Consider the following 22,968-nt stretch of genomic DNA (forward strand, 5'->3'; position numbering starts at 1 on the left):
TTCAGTCAGGAGACAGAAACCCTGTAGAACTGGCACTAAAATGAAGATGAAGTTGGAAACCCAACAACTAAGGGGGGAAGAATATGATCATAATACATTGTAAGAAAAAATACTAATTTCTTTAGTGCTGGGGAAACTGAATTACACATGCAGAAGAATAAAACTAGATCCATATCTCTCTTACCCTGCACAGAATCAAGTCCAAATGGATCAAAGACCTCACCTAAGACATGAAAGTCTGAAATGCTGGAGGAAAACGGAAGAGAGACTATAAGGCAGGAGCCTGGGTAAAGACTTTCTGCATAGGGCTCCGCTCAGCTGGTAGAGAGGGCGACAACAGGCAAAGGGGAACTCAAGAAATTAAAGAGCAACTGCACAGCAGAAGGAAGGGGATTGAAGAGAGCCTGTAGGACGGGGGAGAGATCTTTGTCGGCTTCTACATTTGACAGAGGTAAGTTTTATGGCTCGTACACCCACGGAGGAGAATGCTGAGACTTTGCTTCTAAGGTCAAGCAGGTGTCTCCAGAGTAGCCAGGATCACCAGCCACGAGGATCACCAGCACGTGGTTGTCGGTTCATTCACTCTTCAGAGCCTCTGACTCACCCGTCTTTCAGCCCTGTCCACACCCTTCTGTACATGGCAAGGGTGGAGCAACTTGCCCTTTCTGCACCTGCTGCTGGGGTCGTGATGTGACCTATGACATCCACTTAGACTACTCATTCTAGGTAATTCAAGGGAAAAGTTTATCCAGGAATTTTATGCTTGAGAAGGAACCTGTACCATGTGTCCCACCTGACTGTGTCCTGTTCTCTTTACGTCTCTATTCCCTTATTTTCCTTTATCTTCCTGTTGTGTTTCCTCTTGCTGGCCGGTTTTCCTAAATACTCTTTTCTTTCTTAAATACTTGCCATATCATTTTCCACCTCTAATTCCCACTATTTCTGGCTTCTCTCCTTGGTTTCCAAATTCCCCTGAAGCCAGAACTAGTCACTGCAAGATGAAAGCCTGGCCACACAGGAGGGGTTTAAAGGTCTCCTGTGGACAGAAGCTGGCTCTGATATCTTTCCCCGCCTGCCTGAGGCTGATCATTAACGTACTACTTATACATGTATATATAAAGAAGCGCCAGTGCTTGCAATGGGGGCAAGCACTGCCTACAGCCATGGCCACCACCGTAAGCTCCAGTGTGAGCACTGGCAGCTCAGACCTGTCTTCTCTGTCCCAGAACATCAACAATGCAGCTGACATCTCTGTCATTGTCATCTATTTTGTGGTGGTGCTAGCTGTTGGAATATGGGTATGTGAAAGTCCACTGAGGATTCTGGGAGGGCACAAAAATTGCACGGGAAAACATCTCATGCTGGGAGTAAGTGGGAGAACATGGGATTTCTGGGTGGACACTAAGACTGCACGGGAAAACATGTCTTGGTAGATGTGTAGAATGAGTCGGGACAACGATTTTCCAAGTATCGCTGTCTCTCTCTCTGAATAATTTGCTTGCGTGTGGCACAAATAATGTTAGCCCTGAATGAGCCTCTTCTCCCAGGAAGCCCATTATTTTAGCAGAACCAAGGCTGAGTGCTTGCTCTGCTTGGCATGTCCGGCACCTGGCATTAAAAACACAAATGCCATTTCTGTTATCTCATTTTAATGACTTCCTTTTCTCTTTATTTTCTCACTTACTGACAAGTTTAGACCATTTGTAGCCTGTTCATTCTTTCTTTACAGTATTAAATTTGAGGCTCAAAATCTTCCAAAGACAGATTTAGAGACAAATAATATTTTTTTCATAAGCTAAACTAAATATCAGGTTTTGGAATATAATTTCTTGAAGTTCTCCATCGGAGTCTTCACGACTTTTATGTCCATTAAAAACTGATGCTGTGTTAGTCTGTCTAGAAAAGCGTGTCCCTCTTGGGAATGATGATGTATCAATGTCAGTGAGCTGTGTGGAGAGCTGGGGGTCTCCTGGATCTTCGGGGGGCACCTATTGCCTCTAACCTTCCGATGGTTTCCTTTCTGCTCAGGCAATGCTGAAGACGAACCGAAGCACTGTTGGCGGCTTCTTCCTGGCAGGTCGAGCTATGACCTGGTGGCCAGTAAGTGGGTCAGAGGCTTCGGGAGATATACATTGAGGACAAGTTGTGATTTGCTTTCTTTAATAAATTCTCCACTTTAAGACTTGGAATCCCAGAGAGATCATAGCATATAATCCACGGAGAGCAGCTTTGGTCTAGCCTTAGGAGACCACTTTATATAATCCATGGAGAACAGTTTTGGTCTAGCCTTAGAAGACCCTACCACTTCATATAATCTATTAGAGCAGCTTTGGTCTAGCCTTAGGAGACCACTTTATATAATCCATGGAGAACAGTTTTGGTCTAGCCTTAGAAGACCCTACCACTTCATATAATCTATTAGAGCAGCTTTGGTCTAGCCTTAGGAGACCTACCACTCAGTTCTATTCCACGTGCCTCTCCTTGGTTCTCATGAAAAACCTTCTTAGCTCCCATTAGCTCTCTGAACTCCTTTTCTGTGCCCAGTCCTGAGCTAATCTGCTCCTCTCTGGGAGATTATCTTCTCTCTGTCATCCACGGCAGTGCCATCCTGATCACTCCAGTCCTGCCTTGAACACAGTGTTCTCTGCTGCACGCTTGCTGATGCAGTCGGTGTCCACTGTGGTGGTGTTTACAGTTACGCTCTTGGACAGCTGCCCACCAGATGTTTTTTCTGAGTTTTGGTATCTGACTTACTCAGCCAGATTTTTCACTGCAGTAGAGGCAGGATATTTCTCTGTGAACTGAGAGAGTGTCAGGTCTGGGTTAGCATACAGTGAGTGCTCAGAAAATGTTCCCTTCAAGAGATCTTCTGCCTTGTCTAAACTCCATACAAGGAACTAGAATTAATAAACAATCTGGTGGGTAGGGTAGGAACAGTTTTCCTTGGGAGCACAATCAACCAGGCATTGCCTTCCCGCTACTCTCTTTGTGAAACCTGCGATTCTCTACTAATCCTAGAGTCGCAAACCAGCTCCATCCCCCCCTGCCCTCCCCCAACACCTTCTTACAAAGAGGGATTGTGAAGAGGGATAATAGAGGCAAAGACAGCCCTGCAGGACCTCACACTCTAATTCTGTTCCCAGGGCTCCTGCTAGTCTCTGACCATTGACCAGCGAGCGTTCTCCTCATTTTTGAACTTCAATGATAGAAACCAGTGTTATGGAAAATGCATCTAAGGAGCAGGGTGCTTTGTCTGGGAGTATAGACAGAATTCCCTCGGATGCAACTTGGGAGTCTGTTACTGACTCAAGAGTCAAGTTGCTATTCGGAGATCTGGAAGTTTGAGGCTCCACTCAGAACACATAGAAGGATTTCCTGATGTTTCCTTAAGGCAGGGTTTATCAGACTTTTTCTATAAATGGCCTAACTGTAAGTATCTTGTACTTTGAAGGTCAGAGTCTATTATGACTGCACAGCAATGTCGCTGGACTCCAAACCACCTGCCATGGTGTGCTGTGGCATACAAAGCTGATGGCTGTGTTCCAGCACCAGTACGATGGACACTGAACTTTAAATTTCACCTAATTGCAAATTTGCACACCTCACTCTTCAGATCCTTAAAAACCATTTGTAACTGCTCACAGTGGGCCACAGAATAACTGCTACCAAGCTAGATTCCGTCTGTACACAATTCTGTGTTGTTTTTCCTCCGAGAAGTAGTGACTGAAACATCTCAACACTTACCTGTTTCCAAGGAGTTTTATTTCGATTTTCTGAATCTAACATTGGTCTGATTGCTTTCCTTGCAGATGGGTGCCTCCATGTTTGCAAGCAACATTGGCAGTGGCCACTTTGTGGGCCTGGCTGGGACAGGTGCAGCTTCAGGAATCGCCGTGACAGCATTTGAATCACACGTAAGTGACAGAAATTATATATGTATTTTTCTTTTAAGTCAAATTTATGTCTGGCTTTTTTCAACCAGGTATGTATCCCTGGTTTTCCTGGAAGCCTGTATCGGATGAACTACTTTTGTTCTGGTTTTTATTTTCTCAACTAGTCCAGTCTTTGTCTTTGAGCATTTCTGAAGCCTCGTACATTTCATAAGTAGTTAGTCCTACCAGGGATTTCATATTTGTATAGTTCAAGCCCCACTTACACTTGGTCCCTTGACTGTTTGAGCTCTTATGTCTCTTTTCTGAGAGGCCACACTGTATATTCATTCCTGAGCCAGAATCAAAGATTAAAAGTAAGAGAAAAGATGCTGGGCAGAGTCTCCAATGTTAATACACCTGCCACACAAGCAAGAGGACCGAGTTCAGATCCCTAGGTCCCACGAGGACACTGAGCAGACATGGCAGTCCATCTGCCTCAGTGGTAGAGACGAGGGATTTGTCAATTTGTCTAGCAAGACTAGCCATATCTGTGAGCTTTTGGCTTGTTTGAATAATATGTAGAAAAAAAGAATAATACGTAAGAACAATTGAGGAGGAATTCAAACATCAGCCTTGGGCCTTTGCATGTAAGTGTGCAACCCTAGCCACATAAGTGTGCATACCATAGACACACTGAAAGGTAAATTAGTAGGTCAGGCATTTGGCATTTAATCCTAGCACTGGATGACAGAGTCAGGGGCAGGGGCAAGGACAGGGGAAGGGGCAGAGGCAGAGGCAGGCTGGTTTCTGTGAATTTGAGATCAATCTGATCTACTCTAGTGAGTTACATACCAGGCAGATTACACAGTGAGATCCTGTCTCAAAATAAATAGACAAATAGCAGGAAGAGCAATGTCTCCTACTTGACACAGCTCATGATCACGTGGGACAGACAAGCGTGCACTGACTGTGAAGCGGAAAGCACAGAGACAGGAGCATGTGCCGTATTGAGAGATCACACTGTGTAAATGCTTCCCTGTGGCTTTTCCCCCATGGTATGTTAAACAGTGCCAAGGGGTCGGCATTAAACACATATACATTCCAGCCACACTAAATGAACTGAGTAGATCACACACACACACACACACACACACACACGCATACACGCACACCAATAATGAAAGAAAATAGGTCATGAGAGGGAGTGAGGGGCGGAGGAGGAGTTGGGGAGAGAATAGCAATTGACTAGATAACAAGTATGCATAGGCAATTCTCAAAACAAGTTTAGAAGAGACACCACAGAGGAGCTGCGATCCATCATAGACAACAGAGGTTGCTGGCGGATACCATGAGCGTTTACGGATGCTCGTGCCAGAAGGATGAGCAGAAACCCAAGTGAGACCCAAGGAGGCAGTGGCGCTGCGGTAAGGAATGAACGTTTTGGAAGATGCTATACCAAGCCTACAGGATTTTACGGCCGACCTGTTACCATTCTGTAGAGACTGCCTTCCTTAAGTGGACCCTGAGTTCTTAAGAGCAGAGAACCTGGCTTCCCTGCACCCACACACCACTCCAGCACACAGCCAGGCACGTGGTGAGAGCATCACACACAGCTCAAGGAGCCTGCGCTTTCTCTCTTCTCCACAGCACAAGTCAGAGCACGCGTTTCAGGAGTCTGTTCTTTTTACCACCATGGTCTCTGGGGATTAAACTTTGGATATGAGGCTAGTACAGCTGTTACTTTTTCCAAATAAGCTCCCACAGGCTTCTATCTTACCCTTTCTAGTGTTTTTGTATAGACCAAGTGGGACTACGGTGCAATTTTAAACAAACCACCCTAACCGGACTCAAGAAGTGACCTTGGGTCACTCACAAATACATCTGCCTTTCCAACGCTGAAGGTTGTTTTGCTTTTTGCCTATTTTTGCCTCAGTAATATCAGGAACATACCCAGAAATTGTTCTATGTGCTCTGTGGCCTGGGAATTGATCTGATGGTGCCATGAACCGTACAATGAAGGATACATCCACAGGCATGAAGAAAGCGACCCATAACCCAATGCTTATTGCTACCACGTTGCCGATATCTGTTTCTGTAGCTTCCAACCTCTCATTTCTTTCATCTTGATGAAGCTTACATCTTTCCTATATATGGCAATGGTAACACTGCCCATTAGACCTGCCTCACTAGGTAAGGCAAGAACAGTGGAGCTGTGTGTAGAGACATCATAAAACTGTACTTTAATTCCTGTCTGTAGCACCAGCTATATGTGGCAAGACTTACAGGGACCTGCGGATGTTCTTCCCTTTCCAAAGTTCTTTTCCTCCGTGCTTTGACACACATGTGTAATTCTCCCATGTAAGCTCATTGTCTTTGACAAAGCTAACACAACCTTTTCTTAGTCCAGGTGAACTCAAACTCTTCATCCTCTGCTTGTTCTGCCAAATATTAGATATATATAAATACTATATTAGACAGGAACCAAGAGAAGAGGTTTGTTTGTGCAGGGGAAGAAGTCATAACATCATAAGGTCACAGCCAAGCTCCTTTAACTTAATGCTGCCCCTGGTCTCTTACAGTCGTTCCTCTTGTTGCTGCTCCTGGGGTGGTTTTTTGTGCCCATCTACATCAAGGCAGGGGTGAGTATCTGATGGATTTATCCACCCACTTGTTCTTTATGTTAAATCGTTAAACCTGGGTGTTTGGCCCTCATTGATCCTATTGCTGATAATATACAGAAAATATATCAAATTCCTTGCCAATAGGGCTCACTAGTATAGAATGTGTCTGTTGCCAGGTTAATGGTGGCCCCTGTGGTTAGTAGTTTCCAAGTCCGAGTCGGGAGCAAAGCTGGGGTTACGGGTGTGTCCTAAGAGGAGTGTTTCAGTTGTGGTCTGGCTTAAGTATTGGGGGATAAGGCTGACTTCTTCAGGTAGGAAAATTGGATGATAAAATAAATATATGGAAGCTGAAAATCTTTCTTTCTGGGAACATTTGGAGGTCGGCTAAAATGAAGACTAATTAGAGGGTTATGTGGGAGAAGAGTGGTGGGAAGTAGAGGTGTCAGGTGGCATAGAGTGGGTGGGATCACTGTGAAAGCCCCAGTGTGTGCCCTTGCCTGGGAAGAGGAATGAGAGCAGTGCAAGAGGGGATGGGGCCAGAGAAAGTAAGAGAGTGGACACGGTCAAAGTGTGCTTGTGTGCACGCAAAACTGTCACAGTGATACCCATTGCTTTATATAATTAAAGCGTGCTAATATAAGTACAATGGTATAGGGGCTCGAGGGATGGCTCAATGGTAAGGGCACTGGCTGCTCTTGCAGAAGCTCCAGACTCAATTTGCAGTACCCACAGGGTAGCTTACAACGATCTGTAACTCCAGTCCTACAGCTGATTATAATAAAGTAATCCCGCACTAGCTCAGAATGGGGTATAATAAAAGTCTATTTATTTAGAATAGACTCACAGATCAGCAGTACTCTGCATGAGTGGGGAACAGGAACTGAATCAAGCCTCCAAGGGGTTGTGCACGTTTCTGTATCTGTATAGATAGTACATGTGGCCACACCCAGACTGAGCCAGTATCTTAAAGGCTATTGGCTAAAGGGGTTTTCACAGCATGGTCCCAGTGACTCCAACACTGTTTTCTGATGTTCTTAGGCACTGTACACAGACATGTATGTAAGAAAACACTTATACACATAAAATAAAATTACAATTATGAAGTTATAAAGTTAATATACTTATTAATTATACCTAGTATAATGGCTAAATTTACAAAAGAGTGTCCTAGGGTAAGAGAGATGTCTCAGTAGGTAAAGGCACTTGTTGCCATGTCTGATGGCATCAGTTCAGTCCCAAAGATCCATGTAGCAGGATGAGAAAATCAATTCAAGGAAGTGTTCCTCTGACCTCCACGTGTACCCTAGGTATGTATATGTGTGTACATATGTATATACACATACATATATATATATGCATGTACACACAAAAATAACTAAATTTAATAAAACTTTGAAGTGTTCTATATCTTCTTAGAAATGGGAAGTGCAGGGCTTTCAAGGGTTCAAGGGTTGTAATCAGATTTCCATTTGTGAAGTTTAACTTGGGAATCTGAATGGATAATGGACTTGAACAAAGTTCATGCAATCTTGGGCTGAGACAAGAGCTTAGCCAGTGAAGTGCTTGATCTGCAGCACCTATGTAAAAATATTGCACCTGATAGCACATGCTTGTAATCCAGCACAGAGGAAGCAGACATGAGCACATCCCTAGGGCTTCCTAGACAGGCAGCCTAGCCTAATCACCAAGTTCCAGGCCATTAAGAGACCCTGTCTCAAAAAGACAAGGTGGATGGTACCTTAGGGACAACACCCATGAGTGTGTTCCGAGCCCCACATGCATACACACACACATACATACATACATACATACATACATACATACATACACAAATGTTCATGAAATCTTGTCTATGAATGGTAGGGCAGGTCTGTAATACCAGGATTTAGGAAGCACAAGCAGAAAGATGAGGAGCTTGGCTATACAACAAGTTTAATAAATTAAAAGTTCATACCATCCAAAGTGAGGCTCAAGAAAGGAAACAGAGGAAGGGAAGCCACTTCTTGGATACCTGTGACATGTTTGTTAGCAGACTAGAGGTAAAGGTGGTGCAACCAATTTGAAGTCTTGAAGTTTTGGGGATCAGGATGCACAAATCCTCTATAGACAGAACAAGAACTACAGGGCGGGAGGAGAGATAGAGAATAGGATGATAATGAAGTAACAGTGGAGCTGTGTGTGTGTGTATGTGTGTGTGTGTGTGTGTATGTGTGTATGTGTATGTGTGTGTGTATGTGTGTGTATGTGTGTGTGTGTGGATGTGTGTGTGTGTGTGTCTATAGGACAGACATGCAGATATGTGCAGGTTGATCAGGAAGGAGATCTGTGTGGGAACTAATATGAGCATCCTGCTCTTTGAAAACATTGATTCAGAGTCTTGTGTGGCTTTGGGGATTGCCTCCGTGAGCAGACACCCTGGGTAAAGAGCCCCTCCTTTGCACATCAGCAGAAGATGGCAAATGTATTTATTCCTGATATCCCTGTTGAAAGATGCTATCCTTGGTTCAAGAGTGCATGCCCCAGAAGATGTATGTCTATTCTTTTCTGTAGCTTACCATGTCTCCAGGGCTGCTCTCCATTGGTGGTCTGCTAAGAATCCCTCTTTTTTTGACAAAAGGAATGTATGTGTGTTTATTAACGTATTTTTATATCAGAGAAGATTAAGTAATGAGTCCAATCACTCTGAAAAACACAGAAAGCTGCATGCTTATTCTAGGTGTTCCATGAGCAATCTCTTACTTCAGTAAGGAAAGTTAAGATTTTTCTCAGACTTAATGTAAATCTTATTTTCAATAAAGGGAATCATATAAATATATTCTCAAATGCATGCTTACAATATTCTCAATAATCAATGTGCTATATGATCATAGTATGGTTTATAATTTACAAATATTACTTTTGCTGTACTGCAGAATTACTGGTAAATATAATAAAAATGATTTGTTCAGTGTCGTCCAGGTATTTGGGAATGCTTTATACCTTTGTGCTAATTCTCTTCTTTATTTGCTGAAAGTGTCATAATACACGGTAAACATCAGAGTCAGGAGGAGATTGCCATTCTGCCTACAGCGCTTGATTTCATTCCAGAACTGTCACTCTACAGAGGAATCGTGTCTTTCTCACCTCTGTATCCCCAGAATCCATGCATAGTGCTTAGCCTGAAGTCATTTAGAAAATGTCAAATCGTCTGAATGCACTAGGCTCGGGGTGAATTCCTTTTGTCTTCTCTTTCTTTAGGTGATGACCATGCCGGAATACCTCAGGAAGCGGTTCGGTGGGCAGCGGCTCCAGATCTACCTCTCGGTCCTCTCCCTCTTCATCTCGGTGATTCTGAATATCCCAGTGAGTGCCCTGCCTCCTGGCATTGGAGATTCCACAGTTTGCCTGTTGGGACCAGCTCCTAAAATCGGAGACTAGTGTGTAGAGGTTGTGGATAAAACTCCCAGTTGACTCAAACTTCCTGGGGTTTCTCTCATAAATCTTCCTGGGTGGGAAAATGGTCAGGACATCCACATGGCTAGAGCAGCTGACTTTCATGTCCTGGGAACCACAAGAGTACAGGTCTGCCCTCTAAAGCACTCCATGTGTCAAAATGCGGTGTGGCCAGAGCAAATGTCAGTCGCACGAGTAATAGCTGCTTCCTACAGAGCCCTCTTGGCTTGTGCCTTGCCCACTTGCCCTGTACAGTAACTTTCTTAATTTCTCTGAGCCAGCTCTGACTTTTTTTTTCAGTTTAATTATCAAATAAGAAGGGACATACTTTATATCATTAAACCTACTTAAGTTTGCCTTATCGAAGACTGTCCTTGTAAAACTTGTACCATAAATGAGTGGCTGAAATGATTATGCCTTAGAACTTATCCCTGATAGAAGACAAGAGGCATTTGAACTTTGAGCAGCGTGCAAAGAAAGAGGAGTAGCTTATGTATTCCTATGTATCAATGCCCTGTTAAAGCAGGCACGTGTGTTGGTGTTTAGGACAGAAAAGTTGCCTTTGCTGTTAATCTTCTGTTGGACTGCGTTAGTTACAAGTGAACCAGCTGCTGGGCCCAGATGCTCGGGCTTTCCTAAAGCCATGTGAGCATTGCTACCTGTATTGAGCTGTGATTAATGTTAGCAAAGATTCCCAAGCAAGGGGAGTTGCCAAAGACCTGGAAGATGAGGACTTAGGCATTAATATTTTACTTTTGAATATATAAGCAGAAGGTGTGCCCCGCACAACCAGGAAAGGTGCTAGCTCCTGTCAGGTTGAACTGGAATGACGTTTCATTTACACAGTCCCTGAGGTAGGAAGGTAAGAAGGAGTAGAACACCTTGGCGCCAGAGACGTTATGTTCACATGTTCTACAAGTGGGTAGGATTTGCTAATCTCTGAGGTCCCCTCAGACATTCACAGCTTTATGGTTCCAAAGATCGTGAGTGTGTGCTGAAACAGAAGGGCATCAGTTAAAGGAACCCTGGAGGGATGTGGTCTTCTGGAGGGCATGGCTCTGGGTGCTAAGTAAGGAGTGGAATCTAGGGAAGTTGGGTGGGGTGCAAGGAATTCACGCACATGTGAGTGTCTTCCATGTGTATCTGTAATCCGCTGACGGCACAGCAGCTGTCCTTGTGTACCTGCAAGGTTACGTCTTGAGTGATATAAAGAATGATTAACCTTAGACATGTCTGTTTATACACGCACACACATTGATAGCCAATTATATCCTGGCTACTTATTAAACAAATCATTACAAGAACTGAAGATGGAAGAGTCTGTAGAATCTCCTCTGGCAGGATTGAAGAAAGGTTGATCCCAGGTTTCAACCTCCAGCAGTGTAAACATTGAGGCTCGTTAGTGGGTTTGAAGTCTGTCATCCCCAGGTACTTCAGTTCGGACCTCAGAACTGTTGCTGCTCTGCTGGAAAACAACAAAACTGGGAAGTGAACATAGCTACATGCCACTATTTTACCAAGACATTAGCAATTGTTCCAAAATGCTCTCTTTTAGCAAAAGAAAATCCTGTTATTAAAATTCCTTCTTTAAGCAAGGCGGTGGTGGCGCACGCCTTTAATCCCAGCATTTGGAAGGCAGAGGCAGGCGGATCTCTGTGAGTTCGAGACCAGCCTGGTCTACAAGAGCTAGTTCCAGGACAGGCTCCAAAACCACAGAGAAACCCTGTCTCGAAAAAAAAAAAAAAAAAAGAAAAAGAAAAAGAAAAAAATTCCCTCTGTATTAGAAATGTTTCTTTTTCAATGTTTTCCCTTTTTCTCAAGACCTTTCATGACTTTATTTTTTAACTGTTTAGTTAATTTTCCCACCCATAATTTTATTGTTTTTAATGAAAATAGTTTTTTTCACACAATGCATTCTTGTTATGGTTTCTGTTCCCCCAACTCTTCTCTGATGCTCCCACTTTCCCACCCACACCCTTTATTTCCTCTCTCATTGGAATAAAACAGGCACCTAAAATAAGAAGAAGAAGAAAAGATAAAATAAAAGCAAACACTCCATGGGTAGCAATGCTTCCTGTGCCAGCATAAGGACCTGAGTTTCAATGCCTAGCACTGAAGCAGCAATACAGACATGGTCATGTGTGTAGGTAGACTTTCTCTGTTCCATCAGTCAACTCTCAAATAACCACACAGAGAGTAATTATTAGTTATAAATTCCCAGTCATTGGCTTAGATTTATTACTAACTAGCTCTTACATCTTAAATTCACCAATATTTATTATCTACCACGTGGCAGCATTTTTTTTCAGCATAGCATAGTTCATCTTCTGCTTCCTTTGCATCTCCTAGAGACTCCCATGGCCACACCCATGGCCACACCCCTTTTCTTCCCAGTGTCCTCTCTCCTACCTAGCTATTGGTCAGTTATCCCTTTATTAACCAGTGAGAACAACAAAGGTTCATGGTGTACAAAACGATTGTTCCACAGTACACAAACTCTCCTACAGCTCCAGAGTGGGAGACAAGGCAGGGGAAGGCAGGAAGAACAGCGGGCTTGTGTGCCACCTGCCTACCTGTAGTTCTCTGAAAGAGAGTAAGGTGGGGAAGGATGGAGCAGGATATCTGGCATCTCCTCTGCCTTCTACACATGCACACACACATCACTCATACACACTACATGCATTTTGAAAAGGAGTTTATGGCCGGACGGTGGTGGCGCTAGCCTTTAATCCCAGCACTCGGGAGGCAGAGGCAGGTGGATCTCTGTGAGTTCGAGACCAGCCTGGTCTACAGAGCTAGTTCCAGGACAGGAACCAAAACCACAGAGAAACCCTGTCTCGAGAAAACAAAAAAAAAAAAACAAAAAAAAAAAAAAAAAAAACAAAAAAAAAAAAGAAAGAAAGAAAAGGAGTTTATGTTTTACTTCATCAGAGTCAGAGATTCCCATTGGTAACTAAAGACTATCCCTAATGCTCATGGTACAGAGAATCCTCAGGCCATGGCATCTTCTTTATTAAGTGCCTCGATGGAGCAATGAAGAAAGTCGGGAGAGAAACTGGTGTTTGCCTTTCTTCCTACGGGATTATTTATGTAGACTCTTCAGGGGTGAATAGGAGTTCACCGGGAAGAGGATGGGGCATTGAACCTTGAAAACAGAAGCCAGAGACCTGAAATGCACGCTTCTCCATCTTCACTGTTTCTTTTCTAGTCCAATATATTTTCTGGAGCCATATTCATAAAGCTGGCCTTCGGGTTGGACCTTTACCTGGCGATCTTCATCCTTTTGGCTATCACGGCTGTTTTCACAATCACAGGTGAGTCTTCAGGATCCTTGGTTGAATTGTGCAACCTTTTGGTGATCCCACCCATGTGTGTGTTTATGTGTTTGTGCCTGTGTCTTATTGAGGAAAATATGGGCACTAAATAAGGTATTCAATTAAGAAAACCGTGATATATTCCTACACTAGAGCAAAAATGGTTTCGCTAGTTGGCTTTGCACAAGGAAGAGGTAAATAGGAGAAATTGGAGAATTATTAGAGAAAGCTAAAGTGATACTAAAATTCTGCCCTCTTCTCTACTTAGTATTTATAATTAAGCATAACAGTGAAGCTACACTGTAAGAGAAACTTTGTATCAGACAGATACAAGACAAGAGTCATGCATGGTTTCCTGTCCCATTATCCCTAAGATAATGGAAGAGCTAAGGAAGCTAAGACAGGAAGATTGAGAGTTCAAGGCTAACCTGGGCTACAGAGTAGGGTCCTAACAAGAAAGAGACAAAGGTAGAGGGAGAAGGGAAGGGGAGGGGAGAAGAAAGGAGAGGAGGGGAGGAGAAAGGAGGGGAGGGGAGAAGAAGGGAGGGATAGGGAGAGGGAGAGAGGAGAACAGAAGGGGAGGGATAGAAAAAGAAGGAGAGGGGTGAAGATGGGAAAGGGGAAGAGAAAACAGAATAAAAAAAGACTATGGCTAGAGATAAAACAGAACATACTAGGGAGATAATGCTGTGGGAACAGGTTTACTGAGACAGAAGGATTGCCAGAAGTTCAAGACCAGCATGGTCAACATAGAGATTCAAGATCAGCCTTGGCTACAGAATAAGACCCAATCTCAAACTCAGAGTCAAGCTTGTGAGTCAGCCGGGAGCCTTTTCGTTTTCTTGCTCTGTTTTCTGGTTACAAAGTCTAAGTTGCCCAGTCTGTCCTTGGACTGACTCTGGACCTCAGAGGACCTTGAGGTTTACAACCTTTTGTCTTCAACCTCCCAGGTAGCTGGACTCACTCCTGGCAGCAAGGGGCTTTGAATATTAATGTTTCTTTAGACAGCTGGACTGGAGGAGAAGCCAGCTCTCAGGGCAAATACATAAGTGCATGTAAATTAAATGTTGGTTCCTTTCTTTATTGTTACAGGTGGCTTGGCATCTGTGATTTACACAGATACCTTCCAGGCCATTATCATGCTGGTTGGATCTTTCATCCTCATGGTGTTTGGTAAGCTGAGACTGCATCCACAGATCCCAAGATTCTTGTTTCCATCCGTCTGTTCATTGTTGCTTCCTTCAAACTCTCCTGGGTCATATTTTCTTTTCATGTATATAATTCCCACCATGGAGATGTTTGCCTAGCTTCTTTCTTGCTTTATTTTATTAAAAAGAGGAAATGAGTGAGTTTTGTTTCCTCTAAAATATTGCTTTGGTTAACTATGATATTTAACCTTCATTTCCTTGTGCTCAGAATGGATGAAACCCCTTGGTTGATAACCTTAGTGGAACACTGGTGCATTGGATTGAAAGTATCAAAGCCTTTGATCTCTGTCGTAGTTGTATCAGTAAGGTAGTAAATATTAAAGTAGAAGGGGCCATTGTAAGCTGAATGCAGCAGAACCCCTAACTAGACCACTCCATGGGTAGAAAACAGTTTATTGGGGAACAAACTGCCAGATTATCTCACGGGAATAGAGAGCGGCGGTTCGGCCAGAAAACAGGTGAATTTTCTGTGGCAGTCAGCAGGATGTTGGTCATTGAGCTGGTGCGGACTGTTCTGGTTAATCAAAACCAGATACACTTTGCCCATCAGTTGACTGTTAGGGCAGAGAAAAGAAACAGTGACTTTCCTGACAAACAGAAGCTCAAATTATGGCGTTTTCTGAGGAATGCTGAGTTTAGGTTTCTGTTTACCTGGTATGAATTCTTATGTTTATCCAGTAAAAACCAGACTGGGTTGGGCCCGGGTTCTCCTCTTAGGACATTGTTAGCCATTTGGGGACCTGGTTTGTGACCTAAAAGCTATGAATTTGAGAGGGGGGATGGGTACAGAGGAGGGATTGGAGAGGAAAATAGAGAAAAGTGAAAATGATGTTTCAATTTCAAAAAACAGCTCTGTGATGGAGGCACAGGCCCTTAAGCCCAGCAATGTACTCTGAAAACAGAGGCAGACAGATCTCTTGAGTTCGAAGGCACAAACAAACAAACAAAACAAAACAAAACCCCCAAAATAATCCATTTCAAACAACAAAAGCTTACTAAAATAAAAACCTTTTGATTTATCTAGACCTTTCACTAAATAGAGGATTAAGTATTAGACAATTTCTAATAACTATTAACCAGTTGTATTATTTTATATAATAATCTATTAAAGGGGTGTTCTCTGACTCTCCTGCCTACCACAGGACTCTTTTTCCTCTTACTGAGTCGCCTCGTCCAGTCCTGATATGAGCATTTGTGTCTAGACTTACTGTGTTTTGTTAAGCCATGATTGAGTGATATCCCTGGGAGGCCTGCTCTTCTCTGAAGAGAAATAGATGGGTAGAGGACTTAGGGGAGAGGAAGGTTTGTGAGGGGGGACTGAGCGCAGGGGAGGGATGGAAAGCTGTGTTTGGGATATATATCAGGAGAGAGGGTCACTGAGGGTCATGGGCTCCACATCAGGGGATTATCATAAACAGCAGCTGCTGCACTATGCAGGAGACATTTCATTTCTCTGATGCCTTTGCAGCATTTATTGAAGTCGGAGGCTATGAGAGCTTCACAGAGAAGTACATGAACGCCATCCCCTCTGTAATCCAGGGGGACAACCTGACCATCAGCTCCAAGTGCTACACTCCTCAGCCAGACTCCTTCCACATCTTCCGAGATGCTGTTACTGGAGACATTCCATGGCCAGGAACCGCATTTGGAATGATTATTACAGCTATGTGGTACTGGTGCACAGACCAGGTAAGTGATTAAGAGCTTGTGTGTGTGTGTGTGTGTGTGTGTGTGTGTGTGTGTGTGTGTGTGTGAGAGAGAGAGAGAGAGAGAGAGAGAGAGAGAGAGAGAGAGAGAGAGAGAGACTTTTGCTGCTTCTTCTAATCTCATATAAAAGCATATAGGTTCTGATTTCTACACACAAACATTTTAAAATCCAAACATTTCTACAAGACTCAAAACAGCTGCCTGGTGCCACTCCCTACACTGTATTGGGTCCTGCAGAAGCACACAGCAGACTCCTTCAACTAAGTGTTTTGTTATTGATTACTATTCTTCCTGTACAGAAAGAGTGGTCTGTGAACGTAAGCACAGACACGGCCTTAGACCTCACCAGACATCAATGCTCTCAGACCCTCCCTCCCCTTCATTCAGTTCAACTCTAGAAGGAAAGCAGGCCGGGCAAGCCAGTAAGCAGAACTCCTCCATGGTCTCTGCTTCAGTCCCTGCTTCCATGTTCCTGGCCTGAGTTCCCGCCCTGGTTTCCCTCAGTGAAGGGTGTATATGCTATAAGGTAAAATAAACCATTTGCTCCCCAACTTGCTTCTGGTCATTGTGTTTTATCACCGCAATAAGAAACCCTTAACAGAAACTGATGCTAGGTCATGGAGCATTGCTATGATGGACCTGCCTGTGTATTTTGGGGAGGATTGTAGTGGCATTTGAACTTTGGGCTGGTAAATACACAATTGCTCAGAGTGGTGGCCTGTTCCGTGGAGCTTGGAAAATGAGGGCAGACGTGGAGGCCGGCCTTATGAAGCCGCGGAGGGAAGGCTGAAGGTCCTTTGAGGACTCCATTAGAGCCATTTGATATTTTGAATTCAGCATCATTGAAATGAAACCTTTGGTTTACTAGGACAATGGATGCTGTCCAGCTGGGGCTGAGGAATCCGCTGTGATTACAAAGCAACCAGCATCATTGTAGTACAGTCTTAATGGAAGTGTTTCCTTAAGGTCAGTGCACAGAAGCTAGGCCCAGAGCCAATCAAGGCTGTATCCTGTGCTAGCAACCAGACTTAGTTTATTAGTTTTCTAGGTGGTATTGGGGTTGAAGTCATGAAGGGGTTGTGGAGAGCCACTGGGGCTTTGCCCTGTGAGAGTCCAGAGAAGGTGTTGGTTAAAGGAGCAGCCTTAGTTGCAGTACAAGCCCCAGGATTGAAAGGCTCATGGGAAAAATGTGGAGGGTTATGTTACTATGACATGGCAAAGTCAGAGTCCCCAAGAAAGGCCAGAGCACGATACCGGTAAAGGTGCAGTGCAGTTGCCATGGAGACTCCAGCATCTTGAAGATGCCAGGATCACAAGATGACCACCAAGGATAGAAGCAGGAGTGCGTGGAACCGACCTGAGCCTAGGAGACAAGCTGTGTGCTCCTCAGTTAGTTAGGATTTCTGTTTGCTGTGATGAAACCCCAGGACCAAACAGCAAGTTGGGGAGGAAAGGGTTAATTTGGTTTGCATTCCACATCACTGTTCATCACCAAAGGAAATCAGGACAGGACTTAGAACCTGGAGGCAGGAGCCGATACATAGGCCATGGAGGAGCTCTATTTACTGGCTAGCTTCCCCTGGCTTGCTCAACCCACCTTCTTATAGAACCCAGGACCAGCAGCCCAGGGATGGCACCACCCACGATGGACTGGGCCCTCCCCCATCGATCACTAATTGAGAAAATGCCTTATAGCAGGATCTCGCGGAGGGATTTCCTCAGCTGAGGCTCCTTCCTCTCTGATGACTCTAGCTTGTGTCAAGTTGACATAAAATCAGCCAGTACGGCTTCTGATGGCCGGGCCAGGGAAGCGCTGCTGCCAGAGCACCCGCAGCTCAGAGATGAACGGTGCCAGGCAGCGGCACTGAGCTTGTTATGAGCTCTAGATTCTCAGTTCTGCTTTGATCTGATTGTGGCTATGATTCTTCCTGTTCTGGAGAAGAACTACATACTTTTGATTTTTTGAGATCCCTCAGTCAAGAGACTTTGGAATTTTAGAGAGACTGTGGCTATTTTACAGAAACTTTATACATTAAGAGAAAATTTGGGGAGGATCTGGGCAGAAATGGGGGTACCATAATCAGAATACATTGTATGGGAAAATTCCATTTTCAAATAAAAGAAGGAAAAGAGAGACTTTGAAATTTTTAGGAAACCAAACACTCAAAATGTTGGAAAATTTAAAGACTGTAGGACTTTTAAAATTAGAATATTTTAAACTGTGATCTTAGTATAAGATCTTGGTGGATAAACAAGATGAGAAAAGTTATAGTTTAATAGTGATGTGTTTGTGTGTCAGATTGGAAAGGGGTCAGTTTTGCTGCATAGTTTTGTGTCAACTTGACACAAGCTAGAATTATTTTAGAAGAAAGAACCTCAGTTGATAAGATGCCCCCACCTAACCAGCCTTTGGAAAAGCCAGTGATGTCCCCACCGAATCGGCCTATGGAAAAGCCCATGATGTGCTTTTCTGATTGAGAATTAACATGGGAAATTCCAGTTCACTGTGGGCAGTGCTGCCTCTGGACTGATGAGCCCTACTTTTGACTACGTTTTAGAAGAAAATACCAAGAAGCTGTGGTTTTATGAGGAGCACCTGCCTGGTGTACCCAAGACCCTGGATTTGAACCCCCAGCACTGCAAAAGGCGGGGGAGGAAAGAAAAGTATTCAAGAGGTTCTGGAACTGTCATATAAATCCTGCTTTTCTACAGAAGTCTTAAGAGATTTGCACAAACTTAGTAGGAATTTAAAATTATATGCATCCTTCTCTGAGGATTGTCATAACTAAATATGATTCACAGCTAGGTGTTCTCGGAACATTCTGGAAATAATCTACATGGTTGTCTCAGTGATCTACTTACTGCCTGATTTTTGTGTTCCCATAGCAATAGGTATGACTAGCCAGAGTCAATTACCTCATAATAGTAGGAAGATTCTGATGATGCCTGCGATATTAGATTCACAGCCTAAAACACAACATGCGTCTGTATTACTACTAATAGAACTATCTAATGCGACCTGGACACTATGCAGTCTCATGAATATAGGCATGTGCTTGTCACACTGCACCTGTAGAGGTCAGAGATCAACCACAGGTTTCAGTCCCTCCCTCACATTCCATCTGGGTCTCCTGGTCACTGCTTCATATGCCAGGCTAGCTGGTCAGCAAGTTCCCAAGGATTTTCCCATCTCTGTTCCCCACTGACCATAAGAGCACAGGGACTACAGACACATGCCACCTCCCCAGGTTTGCATGGGTTCTGTGGACACCAACGTGGGCCCCTGTGCTTTCACCCACTGAGACATCTCCTGGGAGCTTTTAAACATAACTATAGCCAACATGTATTGACCTCCATGTACCGAGTCCTACATACATTGCTCATGTTCAGAACGTTGTAAGAGGGGTAAGACTGCTTGAGGAATGAAGCCACATAACATACAAATTAAACTGTACTTTAAATCATAGTATTCCTCCAAAACCCCTTAGTTTCCACCAGCACCATAATTTCTTATTGAGGTTTTAAACCCTGAAAGGGAGCATGGACATCAGTTTCTGCTTGTCTCACTCACTGCGCTGTGTTTCCCTGGCAGATCATTGTACAGCGCTGCTTATGTGGCAAGAACATGTCCCACGTGAAGGCTGCCTGCATAGTGTGTGGGTACCTGAAGATACTGCCCCTGTTCTTCATGGTGATGCCAGGGATGATCAGCCGCATTCTGTACACAGGCAAGTCCCAGATACCTAATCTTGATTTTATGCTTAAATCCTATACATGTTTTTAAGCTTTTTTAGATTTATCTTCTGTGTATGGGTGTTCTGCTACATGTATACCTGCGGGTTACATGCATGCCTGGTGCCTGCAGAGATCAGAAGATGGCATCAAAATCTCTGGAACTTGAGTTATAGATGGTTGTAAGCGGCTATGTGGATATTGGGAAGCAAACCCAAGCCCTCTCTCTGCTAAGAACAGCAAGTGCTTTTGACTGCTGAGCCATCTCTCCAACCCCAAGTATTTTTAAGATATAGAAAAACCTTAATAAAACAGGAAAGCTGTTCTAGGTAAAAATAAAAGGAGAAATCAAGGATGAGAAAAGAGCTCGAATCGGGGTATCAGAGGCAGGAAAACCGGTTTGGCGTGCCCAACGCTATTTCTCTTTATACTCTGCTTATGTCCTTTGAGACATCTGAAATAGCGAGTCCTGCTTTCAGAAGTCTGGAGAATATGGTAGAAGGACGCTGTAGGATGTGGTAGAATTTTTCAGGGATGAATTGGTGAGCTCCTGATGTTGAGTGTGGGAAGGTACACAAGATGGACCTACTTCTTGGATCCCTGAAACAAGGTGGATTTGAATAGATTTCCTCTGCCATGGAACCAAGTATTGGTGATGGATTAATTCCTCAAAAGCTGAGGGTAACTACTCAATTAAATTTTTCTTTTTATTTGAAACAGTTTCTTTTCATACATTATAGTCTGATTATGCTTTCTCCTCTCCCCAACTCCTCCCAATCCCTCTACGTCTCTCTTCCTATCTGAAGCCACACGCTTTTATGTTTCCTGTTAGAAAACAGGCATCAAAGGAATAAAACAAAGGAAGAGAAAGCGAAAAAAATCAGATTGAAATAGGAAATACAACAAGGAAAAGAAAAGAGCAAAAGAGAAAGCACAAGAAACACATACAGACACCTAGACACACAAGACTGTACACAGAGGGATCCCATGAAAACACACACACACACACACACAAATGAAAGCCATATTATATACCCAAAGGACCACTAAAGTATAAATTATACTCTCAAGTTCAGTGAAAACTTGTGCTGGCATCTTGATGGAGACTGCATTGAATGAATATGTAGATTGTTTTTGGTAGAATGGACATTTTTACTGTATTGATCCTATTGATCCATGAGCATGGGAGATCTTCCCATCATCTGATATCTTCTTCAATGTCTTCCTTCAATGTCTTAAAGTTTTTATCTTTCACGTTTCACTTGCTTGGTTAGAATTACCACCAAGGTATTTTATATATTTTGAGTCTATTGTGGAAGGTTTTGATTTCTTGATCTTGTTTTCAGTCCGTTTCTCACTTGTGTATAGGAAGGCTACTGATCTTTGTGTGTTAATTTTGTATCAAGCTACTTTGCTGAAAGTGCTTAGCGGATATAGGAGCTTCCTAATAGAAATTTTAGAGTCACTTATGCATACTGTCATACTATCTGCAAATAAAGATACTCTGACCTCTTCCCTTCTGATTTATAGGCCTCGACCTCCCTCACTTGCCTTATTGCTCCAGCTAGAACTTCATTGATAAATATGGAGAGAGCATAACCTTGTCTTAGTGCTGCGTTTAGTGGAAATGATTTGAGTTTCTCTTCATTTAAGTTTATGTGGATTATGGGTTTGTGGTAAACTGCCATTATTATGTTGAGGTATGTCATCTGTACCCTAATCTTTCTTGGGCAGTGGTTCTCTTCCTGTGGGTCTTGAGCCCTTTGGGGGCCAAATGACCCTTTCACAATGGTTGCCTAAGACCGTTAGAAAACATGGAGATTTACATTATAATTCACAACAGTAGCAAAATTAAAGTTATAAAGTAGCAACAAAAATAATTTTATGGTTGGGGTCACCACAACATGAGAAACTGTATTAAAGTGTCGCAGCATTAGGAAGATTGAGGACCACTGTTCTAGGGTGTTAGATTTTTTCCAAAAGCCTTTTCTGCATCTAATGAGATAATCATGTTTCAGAATGCTTATATAGAGGATTAATTTTTTAATTTATATATGCTGAACCATCTCTGCAACTCTGGGATGAAGTCGACCTGATTATGGTGGATGATGGTTTTATGTGTTCTTGTATTTGGTTTGCAAATATTTTATTGAGAATTTTTACATCTAAATTCATAATGGAAATTGGTCTTTCTTTGTTGGGTCTTTATGTTGTTTGGGTATCACTGTAACTCTGGCCTCATAAAAAGAATTGGGCAATAGTCCTTATCTTTCTATTTTGTAGAGTAATTTGAGGAATTTTTGTGTTAATTCTTCTTGGAAGCTATGGTAGAATTCTGCGCTGAAACCATCTGACCCTAAAGTTTTTCTTATCCCCTTGGGAGGTTTAATGGCTACTTCTATTGCACTAGGAGTTATACATTTATTTAAATTGCTTGCCTGATCTTGATATAACTTTTGTAGTTGCTATATATCGGGGAATTGTTTTTGAAGTATGTCTGAATGGATTTACTCGGTATCTGCTTTTATGCCTCCCTTTTCATCTCTAAATTTGGTAATTTGCATCTTCTCTCTCTACCTTCCTGTTGTTTTTATATCTGTGGCACAGTGGCTACGCCTGATCTTATTGCTGCCTCTGCAGCTGCCACAGCTGCCTCCAAGTAGGAAGACAAGCATTGTTTTTAATTAAGTCTCTATCCTATTATTTTATCAATAAAACCTCAGGAGTCAGATGCTGTGCTGAAAACCTGCTGGCTCAGAGAGGCAGAGAAAGCAACCAGCTGACGTTCCTTCTTCTGACATCCCAGAAAAGAGAGCGTCTCTTCTACCGTCCCAAACCTAAAAGGACTGCCAAACTCAAAGTCCCTCCCTACTACTTCCTGGGCATCTCTCTGTCTGTCTTCTTGACCCCCTCTTACTCTCTATATCTACTTGCTTTGCCTATTGACCTATGGTTGATTTTATTTAACCCTATTTGCAATAAACAGAAAGCTTTTGGAATTAAGGGTGTGTACTAGGGCTGTGCCACACCACACCAAGAGACAGGTTTTTCCAGTAAATAATGCAATCTCAGGGTTAACAGT

General features: G+C 43.2%; 1 protein-coding gene across 2 annotated transcripts in view; it reads left to right on the forward strand.

Annotated features, from left to right (window-relative positions):
• The first annotated feature begins 1,154 nt into the window (after positions 1-1,154).
• The window catches only part of LOC130890635 (solute carrier family 5 member 4A), a 39,031-nt gene continuing 17,217 nt past the window's right edge, over positions 1,155-22,968 (forward strand). Inside the window, exons 1-9 of one of the 2 annotated variants that reach the window (XM_057794834.1) lie at positions 1,155-1,298; positions 2,029-2,100; positions 3,810-3,914; positions 6,452-6,511; positions 9,731-9,835; positions 13,134-13,239; positions 14,332-14,412; positions 15,916-16,136; positions 19,747-19,882. In XM_057794834.1, coding sequence (XP_057650817.1) covers positions 1,164-1,298; positions 2,029-2,100; positions 3,810-3,914; positions 6,452-6,511; positions 9,731-9,835; positions 13,134-13,239; positions 14,332-14,412; positions 15,916-16,136; positions 19,747-19,882 — 1,021 coding nt within the window. In that variant the 5' untranslated portion in view covers positions 1,155-1,163. Of the gene's footprint in view, positions 1,299-2,028; positions 2,101-3,809; positions 3,915-6,451; positions 6,512-9,730; positions 9,836-13,133; positions 13,240-14,331; positions 14,413-15,915; positions 16,137-19,746; positions 19,883-22,968 lie in introns of those variants that run through there. The other variant, XM_057794836.1, reaches the window with a different exon arrangement.

The sequence above is a fragment of the Chionomys nivalis genome, chromosome 19 (assembly GCF_950005125.1).
Source record: "Chionomys nivalis chromosome 19, mChiNiv1.1, whole genome shotgun sequence".
Lineage (NCBI taxonomy): Eukaryota > Metazoa > Chordata > Mammalia > Rodentia > Cricetidae > Chionomys > Chionomys nivalis.